Below are 27,650 nucleotides of genomic sequence, written 5' to 3'. Positions count from 1 at the left end.
AGAAGTATAACCTACCTCAGGAGCTGGGGTAGGTTGTACTTCAGTCTGTCCTGTCTTTGTCCATCTCAGTGTGGTTTGGTTCATCCACCAAACAGGACAGGTCCAGACTGCAACCAACAATCAGGTCTGTAGAGAGAATCATGAGGGCACCACCCAGAATTTATACAGGTCTGAGGTCAGGAAAAGGGAAGCTAACATCTCTGCAAACCCCACAGATCCTGCACACAAACTGTTTAGACCGTTACCTTCAGGGCAGCTGTTTACTAAAACCAGCCGCCACAGAGAGAGTTTCTCTCCCCAGGCTGTCTCTCTGATAGATGCCAGGCATATTTGCACTAATTCAACCCTTTCTTTCTTTTTTGTAAGAACACTGTATAAATACATATTTGAACAAATAAACTTGTTTGTTTCCCATGCGATAATAAATCCGATGGGAACACTGTTTGTACACTGAGAACAGGGTGCTCAGACTCCTTGTTTTTGTGCACAAACCTGGCCAATAAAGCCGATTCTGGACTAAATAACAATGTAGAGCAGAGAGTCAGAATCCATGTTGCTGAGGTCCAGTGTGGAGGAGTTTTCACAGTCAGTGATGCTTTGAGGACCAAAGTAATCTGCTGGTGTTGGTCTACTGGTTTTATCAAGTCTGAAGTCAGAGCAGCCATCTATCGGGCCATTTTAGAGTTGTTCATGCTTCCCTCTGCTGACAAGTCTTATGGAAATGTTGATTTCGTTTTCCACCAGGACTTTGTACCGGCCCAAACAGCCAAAGGTACCGATTCCTGCTTTAATCTCCATGGTAACACTGGCAAACTGGCCTGACCTATACCCAACAGATAATTTATGGTCCGTTGTTAGGAGGAAGACACAAGACACCAGAACCGACAATCCATACCTGAAGGCAGTAATCAAAGCAACCTGGGCTTCTTGAACACCTCAGCAGAACCACAGGCTGATCTCCTTCATGCCAGGTTGCAGTGATGCAGAAATTCATGCGAAAGCAGCCCAGACCAAGTACTGAGTGCAGATACTGTGCAATTCATGGACAAATGGTTCAATAGGCCACCATTTCTGTGTTAAAATCCCTTCTTTATTCCTGTGATGTAATATTTAGTTTTTCTTAGAAACTGAACTCTGGGTTCTCATTCGCTGTAAGCCCGTATCATCAAAATGAACGGAAATAAATCCTTGAAATATTTCACTCAATGTGGACTGAATCTATATATTCCTGCTATCAACCTTTACATTATTTTTATACTTTGGTAAATGTCTGGCTTTACAGCAGTAAAAGGCCCTAAAAATGAACTGGACAGTACTTTAAGTACAAATCTGAGGTCTGTGAACATTGTAGCCTTCAGTCTGTGTGGAGATACTATGTAACAGCAGGAGCTCACTAATGATGGAAAACCTCTTTTGTTGGAGGTTGGCTTGTGTAGTTTCATTTGTAGATGAAATAGGCACCAATATCTAATTATTGACATCAGCCACCGCATGTCCGTTGAGAGCAATGAACCAGCAGCACCACAGGCACCACTTTATGTGGAGCTAAGTTATAGTGCAGAGCTGGGACACACACACACACACACACACACACACACACACACACACACACACACACACACACACACACACACACAGAGAGTCACCACAAGAGGGAGGGACTTAGGCAGCAGGACAATGCTAGTGTTTGTGCAGCGGCCCCTGAGTGGTGGCTGGCTTTCTCAGATCGCTCTCGCTTGACTACCGGTGCTGCCAGCATTGCTGAGGTGTGGGGAAAGTGGACAGTTGCATCCTGGGAGTGGGATGCACTGACTGAGGTAAGGGCTACTTCTCCACCGATGGTACCTCTGTGATAGATGGACTTCTCCCTCAAAGCTGTCTCAGGTGTCTTGTGCTGCGTAGGATTTGTAAGCAGGAGGCTCAAGAGCAGTTCTGGGAGGGGGGCTGGATGTTGGCCTGGGTTGAGGCACTCTTTCTGTGTTTTGGCACGATCACTACTGTGTGAATGGAAGTGAAAGAAGGTTTCACTGAAAGAGACTCAGTTAAAGGCATAGAAGCTGCACTGGAAACAGAGTTCACTAGAGAACAATAATAATGAAGATAATAAAGTTAGTCAAAGATGAAATATCTGAGGTGTTGGGAGATGTCCACAGATGATTCATAGTACAGGACAATAAGGACTTGTATTACTCCCAGTGTAGAAGAAGGGCAGGGATAGAGCGAAGGTTTACAGCAGTAAAAATAGACAGAATGGAGGTGGAAGGGTTAAGAGAGGGAGATTAATTAGAGTGTGAAGAGAAAATGGAAATCAGAAAGTAAAAAAGCAGTAATTATTTGAGTTAAAGAAAGCTTGAGCAGATAGTTATTGTCTATAAGACATTTCTCAAGCTTGACTATGAACTATTGTACTTCTAGAAAGACTAAAAACCAAATAAAAAAAAACATGTCAGGCTATATGTTTAACCTTTGTTTAAATGTCCTGTTGAGTTATTTGTTCTAAAAAGTGCCAGTAAATCACAGCGGCCGTCCTTGTTGGATGAAATCCTTTTTTACTGACATCAGAGACAGACTAAAGAGTCTGTTGTCAGGAAAACCTAACATTTCAAGCATGCTGAAAATTAACGACAGGGCTCTATGGAATATTAGGCAAGTCTATTAATCCATGGTGGCTGTTTGTGATTTGTGCCAAGACAGTGCAAGGAAGTTGAATTTGATTTGAGGTGCAGTAAAGCAGAAAAACTGGCCACAACACAGACATCCAACCCTGGACTTTTTGATGGCAGCATAAAGGAGGACATCTGCCCTTTGAGGACCCCCCCCAGAAGACAGCGGTCTTCTTCTGCCACATTAAAGAAGCTGGGAGGAGCATTTGTGGCAGGTGAGAGTTGAGCGGTGTGCTGAAGAAACTTGAGGAGGATATAAGGAGTAGAAGAAGACGAGCATTGGAGCTGGGCAAGGAGCCCCGAAACAACCAAGATGGGAGACAAGAAAATTAGGCAAGTTGCTCTATCTTGTTTAACTCAGTTACAGCATATTTTAGTCTTAATCTTTGTATATTGCATTATGAATTCCATTCATTGCTTCAACACTCCACATTTTTCTTTTATTTACATTTGTTATGCACCTGTGTGTTGTTGATCCCGTTGCAGTCTCTCTGCTAAGCTGATTAATGGGGGCGTAGCAGGCCTGGTTGGTGTGACATGTGTATTTCCTATTGACCTGGCAAAGACCCGCCTACAGAACCAGCAGGGCGTCCAAGTCTACAAAGGAATGTGAGTGGGGTTTCCTCTGCAGTGTTAATCTGCTTCTGTAACTGATCGTTCAAACACTGTTAGACATGTTATGGATGTCGTGTATTACTGAATGGGATGATTTATTATTTTAGCAGAATAGGACTGACATTAAAACGAGGTATGAGCTGCTAACCAATCTCTCTTTACCACAGAAATTTCTATCTTTTAACTGAAATAAACATTTATTTCACAGAGAAAATAATGTCACATGCCATTTAACAGCAGCTTAACTTTACAGTGGGGAGAACAAGTATTTGACACGCTGCTGATTTTGCAGGTTTTCTAACCTTCAAAGCTTGTAGAAATCTTTAATTTTTATCATAGCTACTCTTCAACTGTGAGCGACTGAACCTAAAACAAAACTCCAGAAAATCCCATTGTGTGATTTTTAATTAATTAATTTGCATTTTATTGCATGACATTAGTATTTGATCACCTAACAACCAACAAGAATCAGTTAGTTCTTCTTTAAGAAGGCCTCCTGTTCTCCACTCATTACCTGTATTAACTGCACCTGTTTGAACTCATTATCTGTATAAAAGACACCTGTCCACACAATCAGTCAAACACAGTCCAACCTCTCCACCATGACCAAGACCAGAGAGCTGTGTGAGGACATCAGGGATAAAACAGTGGACCAGCACCAGGCTGGGATGAGCTACAGGAAAATAGCCAAGCAGTTTGGTGAGAAGCCAATGCTCCCTGGATGCTGCACAGGGGCAGCCCACTGGTTCCTAAGGGATGGGTTAAATGCAGAGGATTGTTTCTCCATTGTGAGATCAATAAAGTCTACATTTTTATTATTATTATTATAAGGAAATGGAAGAACTTCAAGAAGTTCAATCTCCCTCGGTCTGGGGGTCCATGCAAGATCTTACGTGGTGGGGCATCAATGATCATGAGGAAGGTGAGGGATCACCCCAGAACAACACGGCAGGAACTAGTCAATGACCTGAAGAGAGCTGGGACCACAGTCTTAAAGAAGACCATCAGTAACACACTGGATTAAAATCCTGCAGTGCAACCAAGGTCCCCCTGCTCAGTCCAGGCCCATCTAAAGCTTCCTTTGACCATCTGGATAATCCAGAGGAGGAATGGGAGAAGGTCACGTGGTTCGATGAGACCAAAATCAAATTTGTTGGTCTAAACTCCACTCGCCTTGTTTGGAGGAAGACAAAGGATGAGGACAACCCCAAGAACACCATCCCTACCGTGAAGCATGGAGGTGGAAACATCATTCTTTGGGGATTCTTTTCTGTAAAGGGGACAGGAGGACTGCACCGTCCTGAGGGGAGGATGGATGGGGCCATGTATCAGGAGATCTTAGCCAAGAACCTCCTTCCCTCAGTAAGGCCATTGAAGATAGGTCGGGGCGGGGTCTTCCAGCATGACAACGACCTGAAGGACACAGCCAGGGCAGCTAAGGAGTGGCTCTGTAAGAAGCATCTCAGGGTCTTGGAGTGGCCTAGCCAGTCACCAGACCTGGACCCAATCGAAAATTTTTAGAGGGAGCTGAAAGTCCGTATTGCTCAGCGACAGCCCTGAAACCTGAAGGATCTGGAGAAGATCTGTATGGAGGAGTCGTCCAAAATCCCTGCTGCAGTGAGTGCAAACCTGGTCAAGAACTACAGGAAACATCTGATTTCTGGAATTGGAAACCAAGGTTTCTGTATCAAATATTAAGTTTTGTTTTTCCTGATATATCAAATACTGACGTCGTACTCGTGCTCGTCGTCTTCTGCTTATCCAGGACCGGGTCACGGGGGCAGCAGACTCAACAGAGACACCCAGACGTCGCTCTCACCAGACACCTCCACCAGCTCCTCCAGGTGGAGCCCAAGGCGTTCCCAGGCCAGCCGAGAGACGTAGTCCCTCCAGCGTGTCCTGGGCCGTCCCCTGGGCCTCCTCCCGGTGGGACGTGCCTGGAACAACTCCCGAGGAAGGTGTCCAGGAGGCATCCGGTATAGATGCCCGAGCCACCTCAACTGGCTCCTCTCGATGTGGAGGAGCAGCGGCTCTACTCCGAGCTCCTCCCGGATGGCCGAGCTTCTCACCCTATCTCTAAGGGAGTGCCCGGCCACCCTACGGAGGAAGCTCATTTCAGCCGCTTGTATCTGGGATCTTCGTTCTTTCGGTCATGACCCAAAGTTCATTGCCATAGGTGAGGGTAGGAACGTAGACCGACCGGTAAATTGAGAGCTTCGCTTTTCGGCTCAGCTCTCTCTTCACCACAACGGACCGGCACAGCGCCCCCATTACTGTGGCACCCGCACCGATCCGTCTGTCAATCTCCCGCTCCATTTTTCCCTCACCCGTGAACAAGACCCCGAGATACTTGAACTCCTCCACTTGAGGCAGGAACTCCCCTCCAACCTGAAGAGGACAAGCCACCCTTTTCCGGTCAAGTACCATGGCCACTGACTTGAAGGAGCTGATCTTCATCCCAGCCGCTTCACACTCGGCTGCGAACCGCCCCAGCGCATGTTGTAGGTCTTGGCTAGAGGGGGCCAGCAGGACCACGTCATCTGCAAAATGAAGAGACGAAATCCACTGGTCTCCAAACCAGACCCCCTCCGGCCCTTGGCTGCGTCTAGAAATCCTGTCCATAAAAGTTATGAACAGGACCGGTGACAAAGGGCAGCCCTGCCGGAGTCCAACATGCACCGGGAACAGGTCCAACTTAGTGCCGGCAATGCTGACCCAACTCCTGCTCCGCTTGTACAGGGACCGTTTTGGCCCCTAATAAAGGGCCCCCAATTCCATACTCCTGGAGCACTCCCCACAGGGCATCACGAGGAACACAGTCGAATGCTTTCTCCAGGTCCACAAAACACATGTGGACCAGTTGGGCAAACTCCCTTGAACCCTCGAGTACCCTGTAGAGGGTATAGAGCTGGTCCAGTGTTCTACGGCCAGGACCACCACCCCAGTCAGCCAGTCCAGAGGCACTGTCCCTGACCTCCACGCAATGTTGAAGAGGCATGTCAACCATGACAGCCCCACAACATCCAGAGATTTAAGGTACTCAGGGTGGATCTCGTCCACCCCCGAAGCCCTGCCACCACGGAGCTTTTTAACCACCTCGGTGACTTCAGCCTGGTGATGAAAGAGTCCAGCCCCGAGTCCCCAGCCTCTGTTTCCACCAGCGTATGCGTGATGGCAGGATTGAGGCAATCCTCGAAGTACTCCTTCTACCGCCCGATAATGTCCTCAGTTGAGGTCAGCAGCCTCCCACCCCCACTGTAAACAGTGTTGGCGAAGCACTGCTTCCCCCTCCTGAGGCGCTGGACGGTTTGCCAGAATTGCTTCAGGGCCAACCGGTACTCCTTCTCCATGGTTTCACCGAACTCCTCCCAGGGCCTGAGTTTTTGCCTCTGCCACAGCCTGGGCCACGGCACGCTTGGCCTCACGGTACCTGTCAGCCGCCTCAGGAGTCCCACAAGCCAACCACAGCCGACAGGACTCCTTTTTCAGCTTGACAGCTTCCCTTACTGCCGGTGTCCAACACCGGGTTCTGGGATTGCCGCCACGACAGGCACCGCAGACCTTACGGCCGCAGCTACAGGCAGCAGCATCGTCAATAGATGCGGAGAACATGGTCCACTCGGACTCTATGTCTCCAACATCCCTCGGAATCTGGTCAAAGCTCTCCCGGAGGTGGGAGTTGAATACATCCCTGGCAGAGGGCCCCACCTGATGTTCCCAGCAGACCATCAAAATGCGCTTGGGCCTGCCAAGTCTGTCCGGCTTTCTCCTCCTCCAGCGGATCCAACTCACCACCAGTTGGTGATCAGTGGAGAGCTCAGCCCCTCTCTTAACTCGGATTCAGATCGGGGAGGCCATTCCTCCCGATCACGCATCTCCAGGTGTCACTGTCGTTTCCCACGTGGGCGTTGAAGTCCCCCAGGAGAATATTGGAGTCCCCGGGAGGGGCACTATCCAGCACCCCCAACAGGGATGGCAAGAAGGCCGGATACTCCGCACTACCGCTTGGCCCATAGGCCGAAATGACAGTCAGAGACCTGTCTCCGACCCGAAGGCGCAGGGATGCAACCCTCTCATCCACTGGGGTAAACCCTCAAATAATGTCTGTAAATAAAATTAATTACTTAAAAATCACACAACGTGATTTTTGTTTAAGTTTGGGCTGCACGGTGGCGCAGTTGGTAGCTCTGTTGCCTTGCAGCAAGAATGTCCTGGGTTCAATTCCCAGCCTGGGGTCTTTCTGCATGGAGTTTGCATGTTCTCCCCGTGCATGCGTGGGTTCTCACCGGGTACTCCGGCTTCCTCCCACAGTCCAAAGACATGCCTGTTAGGTTAATTGGTAACTCTAAAATTGCCCTTGGGTGAATGAATGAGTGTGTGCATGGTTGTTTGTGTGTTGCCCTGCGATGGACTGGCGACCTGTCCAGGGTGTACCCTGCCTCTCGCCCATAGACTGCTGGAGATAGGAACCAGCTCCCCCGTGACCCACTATGGAATAAGCGATAGAAAATGACTGACTGTTTAAGTTTGCGTCGCTCACAGTTGAAGGGTAGCTCTGATAAAAATGAAAGACTTCTACAAGCTTTGGAGGTGGGGAAACCTGCAAAATCGCCAGTGTGTCAAATACTTGTTCTCCCACTGTATTTAAAATGTAAAACTCTATGTAAGAAAAACACACTGAGAAAAGTATTGTGGTCAGATTCTCATTCCCAACGTGTCATACAGGTAGGCAAGGCTATGTGAGCCTGAAGTCAACAGACCTAATGCGAAACAACGGCACCTGAATGACATCTGCAAAATTTCAATAAATGGCTTTTTGTAGTGATAAGGTTATCAGTACCCAGGTGAGATCTATGCACACACAGTTAAAAATGTAGATTATTGCATATTTAGCTTTTTATAGCATGGATGGTTTCTCTCATTTTTGGCCATAGCAGCTGCAGTTCCTTTTTACCAAAAGCAGCCAAAACTTTGAGCTTTTAGACCAGTAACTTCACGGTCGCTCCCCTTCTGTCTACTACAGGCAACATTTCTGAACATACAGAAGTTAGACTATAGCAACATTGTTACACATAATTTCCATATTAGAAATTTTACTGGGATTTTAAGTGACAGAGAAACAGAATTGTGCACAATTGTGAAAGGTTTAACAAAGAAGATTTTAAAAACTGTAGTTTGAATTTGTATACTACCTCTTTTAATGACACCCCAAAATAAAATCCAGTTCAGCTGATGCCTTTAGAGGCCACCTAATCAGGGCAAGGCATGTGGCGTAGCGGTAGAGCAAGCGACCCATATGTTCGGGTTCTGGCCTCTGAGGTTTGCTTGAAAACATTAGAGAACAAACAGCATCATGAAGACCAAGGAACACAGCAGACAGGTCAGGGAGAAAGTTCTGGAGTTTAAGTTTAAAGCAGGATTAGGCTCTACAACAACATCCCAAGCTCTGAACATCACCCAGAGCTCAGATCAATCCATCATCTGAACATGAAGAGAGGATGGACCAACTGCAGACCTACCACGACATGGAGGTCCATCTAAACTGACAGACTGGGGAAGAGGAGCTTTAGAGAAGCAGCTAAGAGGCCCATGGTAACTCTGGAGGAGATGCAGGGATCCACGGCTCAGGTGGGAGACAGGACAACTCTTCGTTGTAGGGTCCATAAATCTGGTCTTTGTGGAAGAGTGGCAACAAGACAACAACTGCAAACAGAAAGCCACAAGAAGTCCTTTGCTGTTTTCCACAAACCACATAAGAGACACAGGTAACTTGTAAAAGAGGGAAGAAGATGCTATGATCAAATAAGACCAAAAGTTAACTTTATGGCCAACATGCAAAATGTAATGTGTGGAGGAAAGCTCCGCACATTACCCTGAATTAACCATACCCAGCATGAAACATGGAGAGGGGAGCATCATGCTGTAGGGAGGCTGTTTAGCAGAGACAAGGAAGCTGTTCGGACATGATGGGAAGTTGGATGGAGCAGCAGAAACCTTGAGACTTTGGTGATGGTTCACCTTCCAGCAGGACAACCACCCTAAACATACAGCCAGAGGGATGGTTTACATCAAAGCAGATTCATGTGTTAGAGTGGCCCAGTCAAAGTCTAGACATAAATCTAACTAAAAACTTGTGGCCAGATTTCAAAATTGATGTCCACAGAAGCTCACCATCCAGTCTGACTGAGCTTGAGCCGTTTCTTCTTTTGTATTAATACTGTATACGTACAAAATCCTGTAAAAACATCATTTTTATTTCCCACCTAATTTCTATTTCAAATATCTGTGCACTAAAGTCGCAGTACAGTTGTCTGTTTTATATGGTATTATTAACTGTTACCCATACACGGCTCCGTTTATTTCATATTCTGTCTGTGACCCTGATTTTATCAGAGACAGATTGGTAGAGAAATGGAAAAGGACAGAGACGGAGTCCTTAAAAAGCACAGTGACTCTGAAGTTTGAACAGCACTCATCTGGTGGCTGATTGGGCGCGGCCATCCTGTTTGTGTTCAGCAGCCTGTGGGTTTCCACTATGAGTCATACATGGAAAATACCTCGGATAACTTCTGCCTTACACGGCACTGTAACTCTGTTAGGCACCATTCTGTCTACTTCTTCACTTTAAAACAACTATAACTGTTTTAAAGCTAGCACATAAACCCATGCATATCCTTATAAATTAAGAAATAAGCTGCTCATTCACCCTGTTGCAGAATATTAAAATAATTTAATGACTATTTTCTGTTGTTTTAAAGGTTTGACTGTCTGGCAAAGACGGTGCGCTCAGATGGGTATTTTGGATGCTACAGAGGTATCTAATGCATAAAACTACAATGTAGTGCTTAAATCTTTTTACAAAGATTACCATGTTTGCCGCCATCTGTGGTGACCCCCTCAGCTACTTTTTAAGTGTATTGTGTTAGTGGAGACAAACATCAGCCTGTTGTTTTCCAGGTGCTGCAGTAAACCTCACGCTGGTCACACCAGAAAAAGCAATCAAACTTGCAGCCAATGATGTCTTCAGACAAAAGCTTTCAAAGGACGGGTACTTGTTTAATTTTTCTCCTTTGTATTTAATGCATCTAGATTCAAACATTTGAAGGTATTTAGTCAGAGCAGACTGTTTTTAGCAAAACTGGTCAATTGAAACCATGCCTGAAAGTATTTTAATTAGAATGAACCAAACTGTAACCATTTGCCACCAAAATATTTTGATTTTGCTCTTAACTTCTTTCATGGATGCTAGTTTTATGTAATTATGTGCTTAATTGCAGTGGCTTACTGAATATTTGGTAACACAATGCTTTGCCCCAGGCATTTACCCCTGTGGGGGGAAGTACTGGCTGGCTGTGGGGCTGGGACCTGTCAGGTGGTGGTCACCACTCCCATGGAGATGCTCAAAATCCAGCTGCAAGATGCAGGACGACTTGGTGAGGAATTAAGGATTTTTTATGCACAGCTTTTATATTTCCCATGATCAGGAATAAGCTTTGTTAGTCTGTCCAGCAGTCACCACTGCTTTTAGGCCGGGGTGCCCAAGTCCAGTCTTTGAGATGTCCATTCTGCAGATGCGTCTTTACTCCAACACACCTGAAGCAGATGGCTGAATTCCCATGATCAGCATGGAGTCACTCAGCTCTGCAGAGGCCTGGTAACAAGCCCTTTTTTTGGTTCAGGTGTGGTGGAGCAGGGTGGTAGCTCTCCAGGACTGAAGTTTGGCACTTCTGTTTAAGAGAAACAAAAGAGGACAGCCTCTCTCTTTTTCCCTACCTGAGATGGTTGATGTTTTCCCATTAGCTGCACAAAGGCCCATGGCAGCTCCCACTCAGACAGCAGCTCCCGGCTCTGCTCCATCAGTAGTGACCGCTGCATCACAGGTCCAATCAGCTTGTCCCCAGCGGCCCTCGGCAACTGGCATCACGGTGGAGTTGCTGAAAACCCGTGGCTTGGCTGGTCTCTACAGGGGGGCAGGAGCAACCTTAATGAGGTCAGCACAGGGAAATTCACCTATAATACAAGGCTGTGAAGAAGTGTTTACCCCCTTACAGATGTCTTCTGATGTTGCTTTTTAAGGCACTAGTGGCCTTTATTTTTGTGATTTAAGTAAGCAGACAGGAAGCGGGGTGGAGCACAGGTCTCCTGGGTCGGACTCGAACCCGGGACACCTGCATCGAAGACTGAAGCCTCCATATATGGGTCGCGCTCTACTGTTGCGCCTTTCTGTGTTGCTTTTTTTGTCTTAAAGTAGAAGATCTGAAAGGGGTAAATGCTTTTTTAGCACTGCATGCCACAATTAAGTTTGCTTTTTTAACGTAATCCTTATATTTATATGTGAGCCCAAAATGATTCATATCCCTACAGATTTAGGTTTAAAGGAATCTTCTTATTTGACCAACGTGTCTCTTCAAACTAGGAGTAGTATTAACGTCTTGGAGCGGCCCAGCCGTCCTGACATTATTCTGCTAGAGAATCAGTGGAGGGAGCTAAAGATTAGGGGGATGGCAAGGAGGCCTTCCAGCCTCAAAGACTTGAGCTCATCACTAAAAGTAAATCAACAAAACACCAGAGGAAACATGCAACAAGCTGCTTAGCAGTTATAAGAAGGGTCTGATGTGATGTAAAAGATTTTCCAGTGATTAACAGCAGGGTAGGAATAAATTGTAAAATGCCGTTTCTACAATTTACCCATTTCCTTTTAGTTGCTACTCCTTTTATATTGTTTCATGTTGTTTTGAGAGATGCCTGTTTTATTTTCTATCAGAAAGCTTTAAAAAGGCTTGGAGCTTCTCATTAGTGAGCACATTTGACTGCTGCTGACATATACATAAAAGATCTCAAAATCCCTCAGATTCACCAACACACAGTATGAGACTGAATGGAGCTCAGTGAAAAGCTAAGAAACAGGATACTGAATTACACGGGTCATACGTGCCTTGATGTGCTTGTGTTTCAACTTTAGATTTCAAGATAACCAGATTCATCCATTCTGAGGAAACGTTGGGTTTGGTAGCAGCAAAATGAAGGCGGAATGAAAGAAAACTAGATTGAATGGATCAGGAAAACCTGCAGGATTCATCTAGTTACTGGCCACCCTGTAAGCTTGGTACAATGAAGCAAAACTTACCTCACAGCTGGATGAGACGTCCCAAAGAGAAGTTTGAAAATCAAAAGCTGGAGTAGAACATGGCTGATACTAAGGGCAACGTGGACAGAACGTTTCCTGATAATGGAGCTGCTCAATGACTCAACAGGCTATCTGTTATTATGGGAGATGACTGCCTCACAAATCTGCATGGAATCAAACCATCAACTGGATGATTGAACTATTAGGTCGACCCACCAGAAAAATGACCCTAAAATAACTAAATAAGAGGCGTGACGGTGGCACAGGGGTGAAGGAGGCTACAGGGGTTCGAATCCTGGTCATTGACCTTCCCCTCTCTCTCCACACCATGTCCTGTAGGTCAATTTACTAAATTAGGACCACTAGTGCCACTAAATAAAAACGAATAAATGCTTTAAAAGAAGGTCCATACAAAAACAAACAGTTGCTGAACACTGCAAATGATGAAAATAAAAACAATAATACAATAAAATGATGTATTATGTAAAATATATTACTAAAATATATGTAAAATATATGCCTCTTTGCATTTGTTTTATCTCAATTTTATTTTAAAAATTCATCAGACCTAGAACAGAATAAAACATGACTTGTTGTGTTTACTCTGTGCCTCCTGCACCTTTAATACTTTGCTTTATAATGACTGAGCCAGTTTCAGATTATATAACTCCAGCTGTGATGGTGTAACCTCCAACAAATCTACTAATCGACAGATCAATGGAGTCCTGCAGCTATGTCTGGTTGTTACGCTGCTGCTGATTTGTTGCATGTCTCCCTCCCTATTTCTTTCTAGAGATGTCCCCTTCTCTATGATCTACTTCCCTCTATTTGCCAACCTTAACGCACTGGGCCGCGAGAGAGCAGAGGGTCAAGCTGGTGATCAGGCCCAGGCACCGTTCTGGCAGTCCTTCCTGGCTGGCTGTACCGCAGGCTCAGTGGCAGCAGTGGCTGTTACACCGCTGGATGGTGAGAGGGGGCAGAGCAAACTTTATGCATCGGTTTCTTTCTCATTGCACAGCTCAGCTTTTCACATTACATAAAAGCGCATGACTGGAAGATTAAAAGACAATTATAGGTTGTTTTCTCCTACATATAAAAACCTGAAAAGTGTGGAGTGTATTCAGGTCTCCTGGGTCAATACTTTGTAGAGCCACCTTCTGCCGCAGTTCCAGCTGGAAGTCTTTTAGGGTATCTCTTTATAGACTTTGCATGTTTAGAGACAGAAATGTTCACCCTTTCTTCTTTGCAGAACATCTCAAGCTCAGTCAGACTGGATGGAGAGCATCTATGAACATGACTGTTCAAGTCTTGTCACAGATTTTCTGTTAGATTTATCTTTGACTTTGACTAGGCCATTCTAATACATGAATCTGCTTTGATGTAAACCATTCCAATGTATGTCTGACTGTATGTTTAGGGTGGTTGTCCTGCTAGGAGAACCTCCACCCTGGTCTCTAGTCTTCTGTAGCCTCTAACAGGTTTTCTTTCAGGATTGTCTTGTGTTTAGCTCCATCAATCTTCTCATTAACTCTGATTAATGTTCTCCTTGTCCAGACTGTCAGTTTAGGTGGACCTCCATGTCTTGGTAGGTCTGCAGTTGGTCCATCCTCTCTCCATGTTCAGGTGATGGATTGAACAGAGCTCTGGGAGATGTTCAGAGGAGTTTGGCATATTGTTTCAGGACCTAATCCTGCTTTAAACTTCTCCACAACTTTCTCCGTAACCTGCTGTGTTCCTTGGTCTTCATGTTTGTTTTCTGATGTTCTCTAGAGAACCTCTAAGGCCAGAAACAGAACAGCTGAAGCTGGACTCAGATCTCACACAGGTTGAACTGGGTTTTAATTTAGGATATTATAGTAAAGTAGGCTGATAGTATAAAAACATGTTTTATTTTCTTTCCAATACAAAATGATGTCCTACTTGTGCTGGTCTGTCATATCAAATACGCAGACGTTTCTTCAAAGGGTTGGAACAATTATGTAAGGTTCTGTATTAACCCATTACACATAGATGGAGTTGTTACCTTCGCTCTTATGTAAGTGGCTAGGTTATACTGTAGGTACACAGATTGCATCGCTAAAATTGTTATAATGTTCTATTTGAGCTTTTTTATGCTGCAAATTGTATAAAACTGTGACATAATTATGGCAGATTTTTTCTAACATTATATTTTTGCTTTAAATATGCACAGTGATAAAAACTCGTCTGCAGACCTTGCAAAAAGGTGAAGGGGAGGACACATACAGAGGAATTGTTGACTGCATAAGGTAGGACCGCAGAGCAAAGAGCTGTAGGACACTTTCTCTCTGATCTGTCTTAGGTTCTCCTTTCTGTGCATTTTTCAGACGCATCATGAGCCGGGAAGGCCCTACAGCATTCCTGAAGGGTGCAGCATGCCGGGCTCTGGTCATTGCTCCTCTTTTTGGTATCGCGCAGGGTGTCTACTTCCTTGGGGTCGGGGAGGCGGTTCTGGGCTTACGGGGATAACGGTGACTGGCAGCTGTGGCTGTAGTTTTACTGTTTCAGAACAAGCAGAGAACACACAAAGAAGCACAGCCACATTCTGCTAACCATGGGAGCAGAAATAACAAAAATGTTACAGAAAAATGGACCTGTGGGGTCACGCTAATAATTGTTCTCTAGGGTTTTACAAGCTGTCAGAAAAGTTCTGGTGGTTAAACAAGGTCCCGTGTAGGTCTGTGTAACTAATCTGAGAGTCCTGGCCAGCCCAAGGTGCTGAACATCACAGGTGTTCCCTTCCCCCAAGGGAGATTATTTTCACTGGCTGTTAATAAAGAACTGATGAATACTTTTACAGTTGCGAAACTAAAATGCCTGACAGTGTGACGCTTTCTGGAAGGTCACTATGAAAGTTACCCATTTCATTCATGTCTAAAATAACATGATGCATAAACTGAGGTTCTGAATCTGGTATCTGTGTATTATGTCCAATGCCTTGTTTAAAACAGGAGCTCGGCCTCCATCTGCCCACTCAGTCATGCATTCCTCCCACAACATCCTGTAGGTCACAGTTGTAATCTGCTATTCTTCTAGGATGTGCTCCTTGCCAATCTCTCTAAAGTCATTTGTTAATCTGATGGTAATTCTTTAATCCCTGAAATAGCGGACAATTCGATTTACAACACAGCTCACTTCCTGTTAAATGTTCACAGGTTAGACTGCAAGGCACCACAAGGCCTTACAGGGTTTATCACTTCGAATGAAAATTAGAACAACAAATATAAAGACAATAATCCCTTATGGTTTATGGTTTAAACATGTTGCATAAAATGATGTGCGCACAGTAACAAAAGGACAATGCAATTAACGCCTTATCAATGCTGTTTGTTTAAACTGTAGGTATTAAAACAAATGACAGGAAAGGTTCAGAGTTTCTTTTTAAAGTAGGGTTCTGTTCAGAGGTAAAGGCAAGTCTTCCCTGTAGTGGACCGTACCACGTCTTCACTTCTATGACCCAGAACAGCTTTAAAAAGCTTAACTGTGGAGGACAAAACACCTCCAACAATATCTGTGGGTCCTAAACGTTCACACAGCAGCCATGTTTGTTTTAACAGTTAATAACAACTATATATTATAGATATAAATATTTCCTAACCTTTATTTTATCTCACTACATGACATTAAATCATAACAAACCTTTTCTGTTTTACGTCAGTTAAGATTACCAAAATTATTTCTATTTGCCAGAACAAGAAGAGATATTTTGTTTTATTGTTTTTTCACCGTGCAGAAGTTTAAATATGCTGTAAATACCATGATTTTAAACTATTTTAGGAAAGCCCAGACAATGTCATAGCTTTGTAGAGTTCTGATGTTAATGCAGAACATTCCGGTTAATTGGAGGCACACCTCAAACATTCTGTTTGACACCATGGAAACTTCAAATATCAGACAAGATATCAGGAAGAGAACTGTGGATCGCCACATGTCTGGTACATCCTTAGGTCTGACTTCCAGATGCCTGAAGGTTCAACGTTCAACATCTGATCAGAGAAGTACAAACATCATGGGAATGTTCAGGAAGGAGACGGGTTCTGTGTCCCGGAGATGGACGGGTTCTGGTGTAAAATGTGTGAATAACCCCAAGAGCAAAAGCTAAGGATCATGTGAAGATGCTGCTGAATGTCATAAGAGTCATCATCTAGAGTGAAATGAGTCCTGAACCAACATGGGCTGAAGAGCTTCATCCCTACTGTGATGTACAGAGCTGGCAGCATCATGCTATGGGGGTGTTTTGCTGCAGGAAGGACTGGTGCACTTTACAAAACAGAACATCGTATGGGAATATTGAAGGAACCTCTCATGAAATCAGCCAGGAGATTGAAGCTTGGACACGAACAAGTCTTCCAAATAGACAATGTCCCTCAGCATACCACCAGATTAGATGCAGAGTGACTTTAGGATAACAAAGTCAACGTTTTAAGTGGCCATCACAGAGCCCTGATCTCAGTCCACCAGGAACTTTGTGAGCGGAGCTGAAAAGGTGTGTGTGAGCAAGACGTCCCATAAGCCTGATCCAGTTACACTGGTTCTGTCAGGAGAAATGGGCCAAAATTCCAGTAAACTATTGTGAGGAGCTTGTGGAAGGGTACCCAAAATGTTTAACCTGAACCATAACAGATATAAGGCAATTCTCCTAAATACTGAGGAAATGAATGGAAACTTCTGAATTTGAAGAACATAAAAAACAATCTTTCATTTATTCTGTCATCAAGGCAATAGTTCTGGTAATCCTAGCTGACCTAAAACAGTCAAAGTTTAACGATTTAAAGATTAATGATTTACAGTCAGTTAGTGGGAGATAATGTTTCTCTACAGTGTGTGTAAATATCAGGTTTTTACTGTAATTTTTATGTAAGACAAACATGGCAGTGTTGTAAATAAAATTGACCTTAGAGAAGAATAATTTGGCAGAAACCTGCTCTGCTCAGACTAGCTGTTAAATGAGAAAGTTGTTCAAAGTGAAGACAGATTTAGCAATCGCGTTAAGATATTGACTGCTCATAACCTCAACAAAACCTCACTTTAGATGGAAATCGTAGTATTTGGATATAATTTCAATTTAGCAAAGAAAATGTTAAATATTAGACAGAAACAAGGCACCTTTTCTTGTTTTGTAGAGAGAATATATCCTAAGAAAACTGTTTGCAAGCTGTAAATAAAGAGATCTCCAACATATTAAACTGTGTCCCCAATTTATTTCTTTTGGTTGGTAAACATGTCCTTAAAGATGACAAAGATGTGTAAATGCAACATTTCCCACCAACATCACTTTGGCAGTAGCTTTCACAGTATAAAGGCCAAGTATGTGCAGATATATTTGGGATGCAGCTCAGTTTTTCCACCTGAAGGAAAACCTCTGCAATGTCAATTCTCCGGACATCGACGTGAGGTAAGAAGGACATAAGAGCTTCTGCTGAATCTGAAAACATGCAGAGATTTGTTTAACCTAAAAATTCGACACATTCTTTGCAGACTCGTGTGAAGATGGTCAGCGGTCACCTTGAAGTTTCCTGCTGTGTTCTCATGGTTCTCCTCAAATTAACCATTAATCCAAGAATCTGCGATTGGGGTTGGCCCCGAATAAGGTCTCCCTGATCTCAGGCATCATCTGTAAGGGAAAGGACGTCAAAATACAAAAAAACATGGCGGCGAGTCAAAATAAGGGAAAACTCTTCAATATCTCTCTGTGCTTCCAAAACCTGCATCTAACCAACATCATGAGTAATTATTATAGAATGTGAAACAGTAATTTCACAGAACTGTTAGAGAAATTAAGCCCATGAAGAGAATGTTCAGAAAATTGTTGGACCTCAACCAGCTTTCAGAATATTTCTGACATAATTTAGAAATATTTTAACAGCTTTGTGTGTCAAACAGGAACCGCGATCAGACCCTAAAAAACGCAGTCTCTAAAAATAGTTGCGTTTGATTTTATGACTTTAGGTTTTTTTTTTAAATAGAGCTGTGCTGCCCCCTGCAGACAAATAATATGAACTGCGTGTAACGATTTTACATAATCTGGATTTCTTCACACTGTCGGATTTATAATACCTGCTGTGCTACGAGTTCAAGCCTGCTCTCCAGGGTGTTTGAAACCTTAATCTTCCCATTATCATTATATACCTCAACTCCTCCGTAGCTGTGAAAAGACAGGAAAGATTTACTTTAACCGGGAGAAAATTTAATTAATCTGCAGCAGCGGTCCTCTGGTCCTTAAAGGTTGATGTCCTGCATGTTTTTAGATCTCATCCTGGTTCAGAACACTTAGTTTAAATGAATGGGTTATTACCGGACAGAATCTGAGGACATGTTGAGGAGATAATGAAACCATTTGAATCACGAATGTTGGAGCAGGGACACATCCAAAACCTGCAGGACACTGGCCCAAAGACCAAACTCACCCAGCTTTGTATTAACTAGCCCTTATGAAGCTACACATTACCAAAAGTGTTCACTCACCTTCCTTGAGTCGCATTTGAACTTTAAGTGACCTCCCATTCTTAATTCATAGAGTTCAATATGATGTCGGTCCACCTTTTGCAGCTATTACAGCTTCAACTCTTCTGGGAAGACTGTCCACAAGGTTGAGGAGAGTGTTTATAGGAATTTTGGACCATTCTTCCAGCAGCGCATTGGTGAGGTCACACACTGATGTTGGTGGAGAAGGCCTGGCTCTCAGTCTCCGCTCTAATTCATCCCAAAGGAGTAATGTCGGGTTCAGGTCAGGACTCTGTGCAGGCTTTGTGCACTGGTGCTGTCATGTTGGAAGACGAAGGGCCGTCTCCAAACTGTTCCCACAAGGTTAAGAGCATGGGACTGTTTAAAATCTCTTGGTTGTCTCAAGCATTCAGAGTTTCTTCCACTGGAACTAAGGGACCAAGCCCAGCTCCTTAAGAAGGACCCCACAGCATAACCCCCCCTCCACCAAACTTTACATTTGGCACAATACAGTCAGAGAAGTACCGTTCTCAGTTCTCCTGCACAGTATGTGCATCAGCATCTGCTGATCCAGCTCCACCAGTTTACATGGCCTACCACTTCATGGACTTGTGTCCCAGGTGGCATCCTATCACAGTACCATGCTGGAATTCACTGAGCTCCTGAGAGCAACCCATCCTTTCATTAATGTTTGTAGAAGCAGTCTGCATGCCTAGGGGCTCGGCTTTATACACCTGTGGCCTTGGAAGTGACTGGAACACCTAATTTGAATGATTTGGATGGGTGAGCGAATACTCTGGATAAGACAAGAAACATTTAACTGGGGTAGAATTCACCATCTTACATGTTAGATGGAAGAAAGTGATCCTGGTCAATTCTGATAGTTAAGTTACTCTTCACTGCCTCCTTGTAGATAAGGATGTTCTTATTAACTGCAGCCTGGAGTTATAAAGTAAAAGTAATAAAATGGATCATTATTTCACTCTTTATCATGAAAATGTTTTGGTTTTCCTATAATAAATATCACAATAACAAAAAAGTTAAATCACCTGAACCATTTCTACATCCTGTTGTCGGCAGCGGATGGTAACTTTAGGCTCTAGCAGCTGGTAAAATCCCTAAAATGTAAAACATTTAAAGTACAAACTGTGAACACAGAAGAAAACTAGCAAACCTTTTGGGAGACAAACATGATTTCTTAACTGGAGCTGCAGAATTTACCTGAAGCACCAGACCCTCCAACAGTTTGTAGTACCTTTCCGGGTCGTTGACGATATCTGCAATTCTTTGACGGGCCTCATTTAGCAGGTCCTTTAACATCAACACAGGCAGAAGAACCTCTTATTGTAAATAGTGTATTTCTAATACTTCTGCATCAGGTTCTTTTATGAAACATGAATAAATATCTAAGTTGAAAAGCTGTTGGTGTAAAATATTGTTGAATGTAAAAATATCTGAAACTTCTGTGTCACTTTTAAAAAATCCCTCAGCTCTGAGCTCGGATGTCTCACCGTGACCATGTCATCTCGAGCCTTCAGCACCTTCAGTCTGGCCTGGTTCTTCAGGTGGGACATCTGGCTGAGGGGAGAAGATTCCTGATGCTTACTGTGAATTTGTTTATGCAGCAGAACAACTGGCTTGTTTGTCTTTCAATCATGTTCAGAGCCTGAGGAGCAGCTGTGTTTCTCTATGGTTCGTTCAGCTACAGAAAACTCTGGCATCTGATTAGAAGGAGCTTAAACTCCACGACCAGTATGATGGATTCTTATACGGTAACTTTTTAAAACCTTGGTATACTTTGACTTTAATTGAAAGATGCGGATTGGAGAGCTATGGTTGCTGTTACTGAGAAGGAACTACTCAGTGAACCAGAGCTGGAGAGGGTTAAATAACAGATAATGCTTTGTTCCTTAAAACTTGAAGAACATCATTCGCAAGAGTAAAAATTATTTAATTTATCTGGTTCTATTTTTCAGACTCTTGCAATATATGACCAGAAACTCACATCTTCTTATGTTGTTCGATCTGTTTGTCCTTCTTCTCATAGTGATCCATGATTTTCACCCGCTGAGTCTGCACCAGACGACCTTTCTCAATGTTGAACTCTTCCTCTGCCTGCAAACAAAAATCCTGGTGCATTATGGGTCACTGTGACAGATGTCATAGGCCTGAGCCACCCTCCACTACCTTTGCATCAATCTCCTCGACTCTCTCGCTGGCCTCCTGCTCGATGAAGGCCATCATGTGTTTGATCTGCAGCAAGACAGAAAACAGTTTGCTTAAATTTACATTTAACCTTTAACTCTGTTGCTTGTCTTTCATGTTATGGAGGCCTGTATCCAGTTTGTCAAATTAAGACCACAAACTGTGGTCTGTTTGTCAGGTAGTCTTTGATCCAGGAGATTGTTGAGGCCTCCACCTGAGTCTTCTGGAGTTTCTGACAAAGCAAATCAGGTTGGATTGTATTAAATGTTCTGGAGAAATCAAAGAACATGATCCTCACAGTGCTGCTGGCTTTGTCCAGATGACAGTGGGTTTGTTGAAGCAGGTGTTTGATGGCATCTTCAACTCCAACTCCACAGCGATAAGCAAACTGAAGGGGGTCCTGATGGTTTACTGTTTGCTTACTCAGGTGGGCCAACAGGAGTCTCTCTAGGACCTTCATGATGTGAGATGTCAGGGCAACAGGTCTATAGTCATTGAGGACTGATGGGTGAGTTTTCTTTGGTACCGGAACAAGACAGGAGGTCTTCCACAACACCGGAACCTTCTTCTGGGCCAGGCTAAGGTTGAAGAGGTGCTGCAGAATCCCACAGAACTGCTCTGCAGAGGCCTTCAGGACTCTAGGGCTGACATGATCTGGACCTGCAGCCTTATTCCGATTCAGTCTCTCCAGTTGCATCTTCACCTGACTTCTTGAGACACACAGGTGGAAGGTGGAGGCAAAGGAAGCATCAGCATCTTCTGATATGGTTGAAGGCAAACATGTAGAAGCAGAAGGGTCTAGGGCTGAGGTGGAAGATAAAACATTTGAGGTGTTACTGGACAGCTGTGGGTCCTGTGGGTCAAAGGAGGATGGGATGTCTGTTTGGCTGTGAGCAGGAGAGGAGGATGTGTAGCTTGATTCTGAACTGAACCTATTGAAGAATGTGTTCAGTTCATTGGTTCTGTCCAGACCTCCATCGGTCTGATCATCCTTCTGCTTGAAGCTTGTGATCTTCTTCATCCCTGTCCACACATCTCTGATATTGTTTTGCTGGAGCTGCTCTCCAGCTTCTTCTTGTACACCTCCTTGCTGTCTCTTATCTTGACTTTAAGTTGCTTCTGTAAACTCCTCAATAATTCTCTGTCTCCCTCTCTGAAGGCTCTTTTTTTCTTGTTAAGCAGGTCCTTCAGGTCACTGGTGATCCAAGGTTTGTTATTGGGGAAGCATCTCACGGTTCTGGTGGGGTTGATGTTATCCACACAGACGTTTATATAGTCGGTTACACACTCAGTCATGGCATTGATGTCCTCTCTATGTGGCTGGCACAGTGCGTCCCAGTCTGTAGCCTCAAAGCAACCTTGCAGAGCTTCTTCAGCTTCCTGTGACCATCTTCTCACAGTCCTCTTTATTACAGGTTGCCTCTGAACAAGGGGCTTATATTTTGAGCAGAGAAAAACAAGATTATGATCTGATTTGCCTAGAGGAGGTCTTGCTGTAGAGATGTGTGAGTCCTTGACATTTGCATAAAACAAATCCAACATTTTGTTTTCTCTGGTAGAGCAGCTGACAAACTGTTGAAACGTTGGAAGTGTAGCAGAGAGTGAAGCATGGTTAAAATCACCAGAAATCGTTGGGGTGTTGTGTCTGTAGCTTAGCAACAACTGAGCTGATGACATCACATGCAGTGCCTGCAACAGCTAAAAGTGGGACATAAACTGTTGCCAAAATAACACTGGTGAACTCTGGGTAAATAATATGGACAAAAACTTACTACTAACAGTTCAATATCTGGGCTGCAGAGATGACACTTCACAGTAACATGTTGTTGTGATTATGAATCTGTTTATATTATTTAATATTTTATATTAATATTTTGATATTTTATCAAATAATATTTGGGTCTGTTAAGGATTGTCCTGTGAATACCAGCCCAGTAAGGCGATGGTATTAGAACAAAATAGAAAGGTGTGAGACGAGCTCTGACATTATTGAACAGCATAAACTCTGCACATATATGGAATAAATTCACACAATTTCTTAAAATACAAGAATTTATTAACAAAAATAAGTGAACTCAAAGTCAAACATATTTCAATCAGCAAACTCTTTACTTTGCTAAAACAATCCAACTAAACTACCAATCAGAATTAAAGAATAATGAAGACTAATGGATTATGTACAATATAAACAAGTTGATTAAAGATGATTAGAAATTATGACCAAAAGAGTGATGCAACATTACCATGCAATGTTTATGTTTGAGAACCAAGGATTATCTTGAAGAATCTGGAAGTGAAGTTAAGTTAGTTTTGGAACCAACTTAGGCAATAATCAGCAAACGTTTAGACAACCATTCACAATGCAAGATCAGATAAAATATTATTTTAATAAAATAATGTTTTAAATAATGATCTGCTGAATAAAACCAACCTTCTGGATGACCATTTCTCAACATTGTCTCCTTAACTGCCTTTATTTATTGAAATAATATTTGAAGAAATATTATTAAAAGAGTATTTTGGAAACGAGTCAAATCTTTCTGGAGAAATGGGGCTTAATGGTGTTTACTTAGTTATCAAATTTAGTAAAATGATGTTCAGGGACTATTATTCTCTAGCTTGAAAACTAACAACCTTTCTGTTAAATACTCTTTAGTAGCAAGCACGTGTTCTTACTGGTTAGCATTTGAGCTAACAAAAGAAGCTAATAGCTTAGCACCAGAATCAACACATACCTTTAAAATACCGTTAATAAAAGAGTTAAAATGCATGAGCGCAGACGGCGCGTTATGATCAATCTTCTGTTTAAAATCACCCTTCAAGTAAAGTTTGTCTTAACTTTAAAAACACACAAAGATCACAACCTGAACACGTGGGCTGCAGATAGCCTGCTAGCACCAAGATAGCTGAGTTCAACACAAACAAAACTTCATAAAATGAAAAACGTTTAGATTGTTTCATTCTAAATCTGTCTCTGCTCAAAACACCTAACCTCATGAACCGTGGTGAGGAAACGTTGTCCAAGGGGTGAAGCTTGAAGAAACGTCCACAGCTAACCACCTCGGGGGTTGAAGGTGCGTTCGCTCTGTGAACAAAAGGGTTAGCTCCGGAGCTGTAGCTGGGCGGCCCGTTCTGTCTGTCAACCAGCTGTGCATTACGGTAAACACAGCGGTGCGGGCCGTTGTCCTTCCTTCAGACTCGGCTTGTAGAAACAGCTTCTCTACTGGGGATTTCTCTGCGACACAGTTTTGGCAGGCCTCAGAGAGAAAGTAAGCCATGCTTATACCTTAATTTCCCCTCTTTATGAATGAAATCACCGGGTACACAAACAGGGCTTCACTCATACTTAACTTGTGCATATGATCGCGTGATCTTATGACACTCTTGGATCCAGTTTGAAGAGTTTATGTCTTTTTGCCAGCAAAAGACATTAGCGTGCTGGGCTTCTCCTGACCGGTCCCTCTCGAAGGCCGTGTGGAAAGAGGTCGGCTTGTTGGAGAGGGGGTGCTCTTATTCAGACAGAGGCATCATGGGAAGTCTGATGCTACCCCCCTTTCCTCAGTTGCTGGAAGTCAATTAAATGCAATTTATTTTGAAAGTTCCAGAAGAGTCCGTACCAGAGTTTAATGTTGAAATCCATGGCTGTGGGTCCCAACACATGTCCTGGATGACACCATCTGTTGTTCACAAGTACTGCTAGTCCACCTCCTTTGCTTTTGCCGCTCCTCTTTAAATCTCTGTCTGCTCATATGGTAGGAAAGCCTGGCAGAGAGACGCTGGAGTAAGGGATATGATCCTGCAGTCATGTCTCAGTGAAACACATAATACTGCAATGCTGATACTCTGGCTGGGTCCTTTGTAAGGCTTGGAGTTCATCCAACTTCTTTCCCAACAATCTCACATTGCCCATCATAAACGATGGAAGAGAAGGTTTGAACTTCCTCCTTTTCTCTCTTCTCTTTGCTCCTGCTTTGCATTCACGGCGTCTCCTTTCAACTCATCAGGGATTTGGAGTTGTAGTTGAAGTATTATTTTAGCTTTTGAGATAGGGACACTTGTCCCTATCTCAACCAGAGAAGGGACACTTGTAAGGCAAATTCTGGATTCTGGATTGAATCAGCCCTGCATCTCTTCATTCCTCAAACGAAAAGTACCATCACGAGTCCAGTCTCATCTGACCAACAAAACTGCTGCATGTGCACTAAAGATTTAAGAGCCTTTGCCACAGTAGAGGGGAAAGGTATGGAGCCCGCGAAGGGACATGGGGGAATTCTTTTCTTTTGCGTCCCCACGCAATACTTTTGCGTTCGCTCGCAAAAGTTGTTAATCACCTTGAGAAAGCTGTGCATTTTTTAACAACAGCACAGATGACAAACTGCTAACAAAACAAACAACACTGATATGACATTAATATGGTTTATTTGTCATATGCAGGTTAACATGCAGTCAACAATGCGATTAAATGCTTAAGATAAGAAGAACCGTTAAAATCACTATAAAAACAAAAGTGCCGTGCAAAAAAAGTACACATCATGCAGCAGTAATAAGCAAATAAAGTGTCACAGATGTGGTTTCATGCAGTATTATTGTCCAGAGTTCAGTAGTTTGACAGCTTGTAGCTAAAAACTGTCTTTAAGTTTGATTGAAGATCATTTTATTTAAGGCAGATTTCAAAATAAAACTCAATAAATCTCAAAAACGGGTCTGCCACAAAGTATTGCGAGATAATGCAAAGACTATTGCTTTGGGACGCAAAAGAAAAAAACTTCCCCATGACCCATCTCGGGATCCGTAGAAAGGCTTCATCAAGGGAAGATATTAAATAAATACGTTGTGAAATAGAAAACAATTGACCATTGTACATTGTACCATTAAATGTACAATTTATTTAATACATCATTAAATATTAACTGTACCACTAATTACGTCATGTCGTCTTTAAAATTATACTTAATTATTCAGTGGCACATTTAATTGCATAATAGTCCATTTCATGATATAATGGTACATTTATTGTTTCTAGTGATGTATTAAATAAATAAATGGTACCTTTTTAATTTGATGTTACATTTCTTTCATGTTACATTTACTTCACTTATGTGACATTCACAACATTTATTTATTTAATGATGATTTTATTGTATTAATTTTGTCCAGTTTGACCCTCCATTCTTGATGCCTGTATAGGAGGTCATGTCAGAATTTAAATCAGGTGTTCTGGAGCAGACAAACATCTAAAACTAGCAGGGAAGGGGTCCCTGAGGACCAGGGCTGTGAACCATTGAGGTACAGTTTCTAAATTATGAAGGTAATACCTTTTTGTCCTTTTGTTCACCAAGTACAGTTCTCTTACTAGGTGCATTTTTCTTTCGTTTCAGCAACTTGAAACATAAAAGTGATGTCATTGTTCAAAGGAAACGATCACTTAATAAATGAGTAAAATACAACTAAGTACATTTTGTTTATTCAGCTAAGATAGGCATGGTCTGTTTCCTTGTTTGATATTTTATTATTTCTTCATTATTATTCTTTTTACTTTAACTGGCCTTTACTACAGCTAAAAACAGGGACCTAACTGGTCCTTCAAAGAAATTACCAAAAGACTAAATGAAGAAAACAAAAATGGGAGAGTCACAGGAGTGGGAGTTGTTCTAAATGGGAGTGGGAGTCTATTCACCAGGAGTGGGACGGGACAGGATTTTTTTTTTAATGCTGGCCTGGGATTGGGATGGGACAAGACATTTTTCTGTGGGAGTGGGATGGGACAGGAGAGAAAATCCACTGCCGTGTCATCCTCTAGTTCACAGCAAACACAGACCTCAAATAATCATCTACCCAGCTACTGGAAAGAAAAATAATAATCATTATTTCCATTTCAACAACAAGGTTTTATTGAAACTGTGGCTTAGGCCTACCTCTGCTATTCTAACCTTAAAATGACTTAAAAGTCATCTCTCCTTAATGACTTTCTCACCTTTTGATCTTATTAATTAAGTGGTAGCAAATATATTAAAGGTACAGACAGCCTGAATGCATGGTTCTTAAATAAGTCAGCATTTATTGCAGTCCAGGCAGTTCTTTGTGATATCCGTAAGGTGTGCAGTCAATTAGCAGCAGGCATGTCGGTTAGTTTTATATTACTTTATTACACCTACTGGTGATTATTCACCTTATAAAATATTGGACGACTTTTATTTGAACATAACTCTACATGTTGTTTAAGGCCAGAAAATATAACTTGTAGCATCCGAGTTTCCAGATCCATGTAAACAAACCCTGACAAATAATAGAAACTCGGTTCCGACAGCTGTCAGATTCTGACCGTTATGTTACTAGCGGGGTTCTGGCTCTGATGACAGGAGATTGGTGGAGTTTTTCCGCTGGAATAAAACAAATTGAAACTTCGCAGTTATTTCCTTACCTGTTTCTGTACGTCGGCGTCGGTGAGCGCCATGTCTCTTCTTTTATTTTCCGATATTTCGAGCCTAAAAAAAAACGTTTAAACTTTTAAACAGTAACGAATGAGGAGCCGTTGCGAGCCCAACGCTTTTCTCATCGAGCTTGCGTCATTCGACTTC

At 43.0% G+C, this 27,650-nt stretch overlaps 2 protein-coding genes across 4 annotated transcripts; one reads left to right on the top strand and one right to left on the bottom strand.

The window, feature by feature from the left end:
• The first annotated feature begins 1,673 nt into the window (after positions 1-1,673).
• On the top strand, positions 1,674-17,609 carry slc25a18 (solute carrier family 25 member 18). 3 transcript variants are annotated; one of them, XM_047345461.1, is made up of 10 exons: positions 1,674-1,817; positions 2,784-2,996; positions 3,150-3,272; positions 10,037-10,092; positions 10,236-10,326; positions 10,596-10,711; positions 11,079-11,268; positions 13,199-13,371; positions 14,597-14,672; positions 14,751-17,609. In XM_047345461.1, the coding sequence occupies exons 2-10, from the start codon at positions 2,977-2,979 to the stop codon at positions 14,890-14,892; spliced, it is 987 nt and encodes a 328-aa protein (XP_047201417.1). In that variant the 5' UTR covers positions 1,674-1,817; positions 2,784-2,976; the 3' UTR covers positions 14,893-17,609. The 3 variants fall into 3 exon arrangements, with proteins under 3 accessions (XP_047201417.1, XP_047201408.1, XP_047201398.1); XM_047345452.1 differs by having other exon boundaries at positions 2,695-2,996; XM_047345442.1 differs by having other exon boundaries at positions 2,691-2,996.
• Positions 17,605-27,650, bottom strand: atp6v1e1a (ATPase H+ transporting V1 subunit E1a). The gene is made up of 10 exons (XM_047345474.1): positions 27,494-27,650; positions 21,055-21,120; positions 20,873-20,982; positions 20,379-20,445; positions 20,089-20,178; positions 19,917-19,985; positions 19,712-19,806; positions 18,481-18,568; positions 17,929-18,037; positions 17,605-17,848 (listed from the first exon to the last, which is right to left on the bottom strand). Exons 1-9 carry the CDS (start codon positions 27,524-27,526, stop codon positions 17,975-17,977), a joined length of 681 nt encoding a protein of 226 aa, XP_047201430.1. The 5' UTR covers positions 27,527-27,650; the 3' UTR covers positions 17,605-17,848; positions 17,929-17,974.

The sequence above is a fragment of the Girardinichthys multiradiatus genome, chromosome 2, assembly GCF_021462225.1.
Source record: "Girardinichthys multiradiatus isolate DD_20200921_A chromosome 2, DD_fGirMul_XY1, whole genome shotgun sequence".
NCBI classification, from domain to species: Eukaryota; Metazoa; Chordata; class Actinopteri; order Cyprinodontiformes; family Goodeidae; genus Girardinichthys; species Girardinichthys multiradiatus.
The sequence above is the reverse complement of the archived record's forward strand: the minus strand, read 5'-3'. Positions and strand labels throughout refer to the sequence as shown.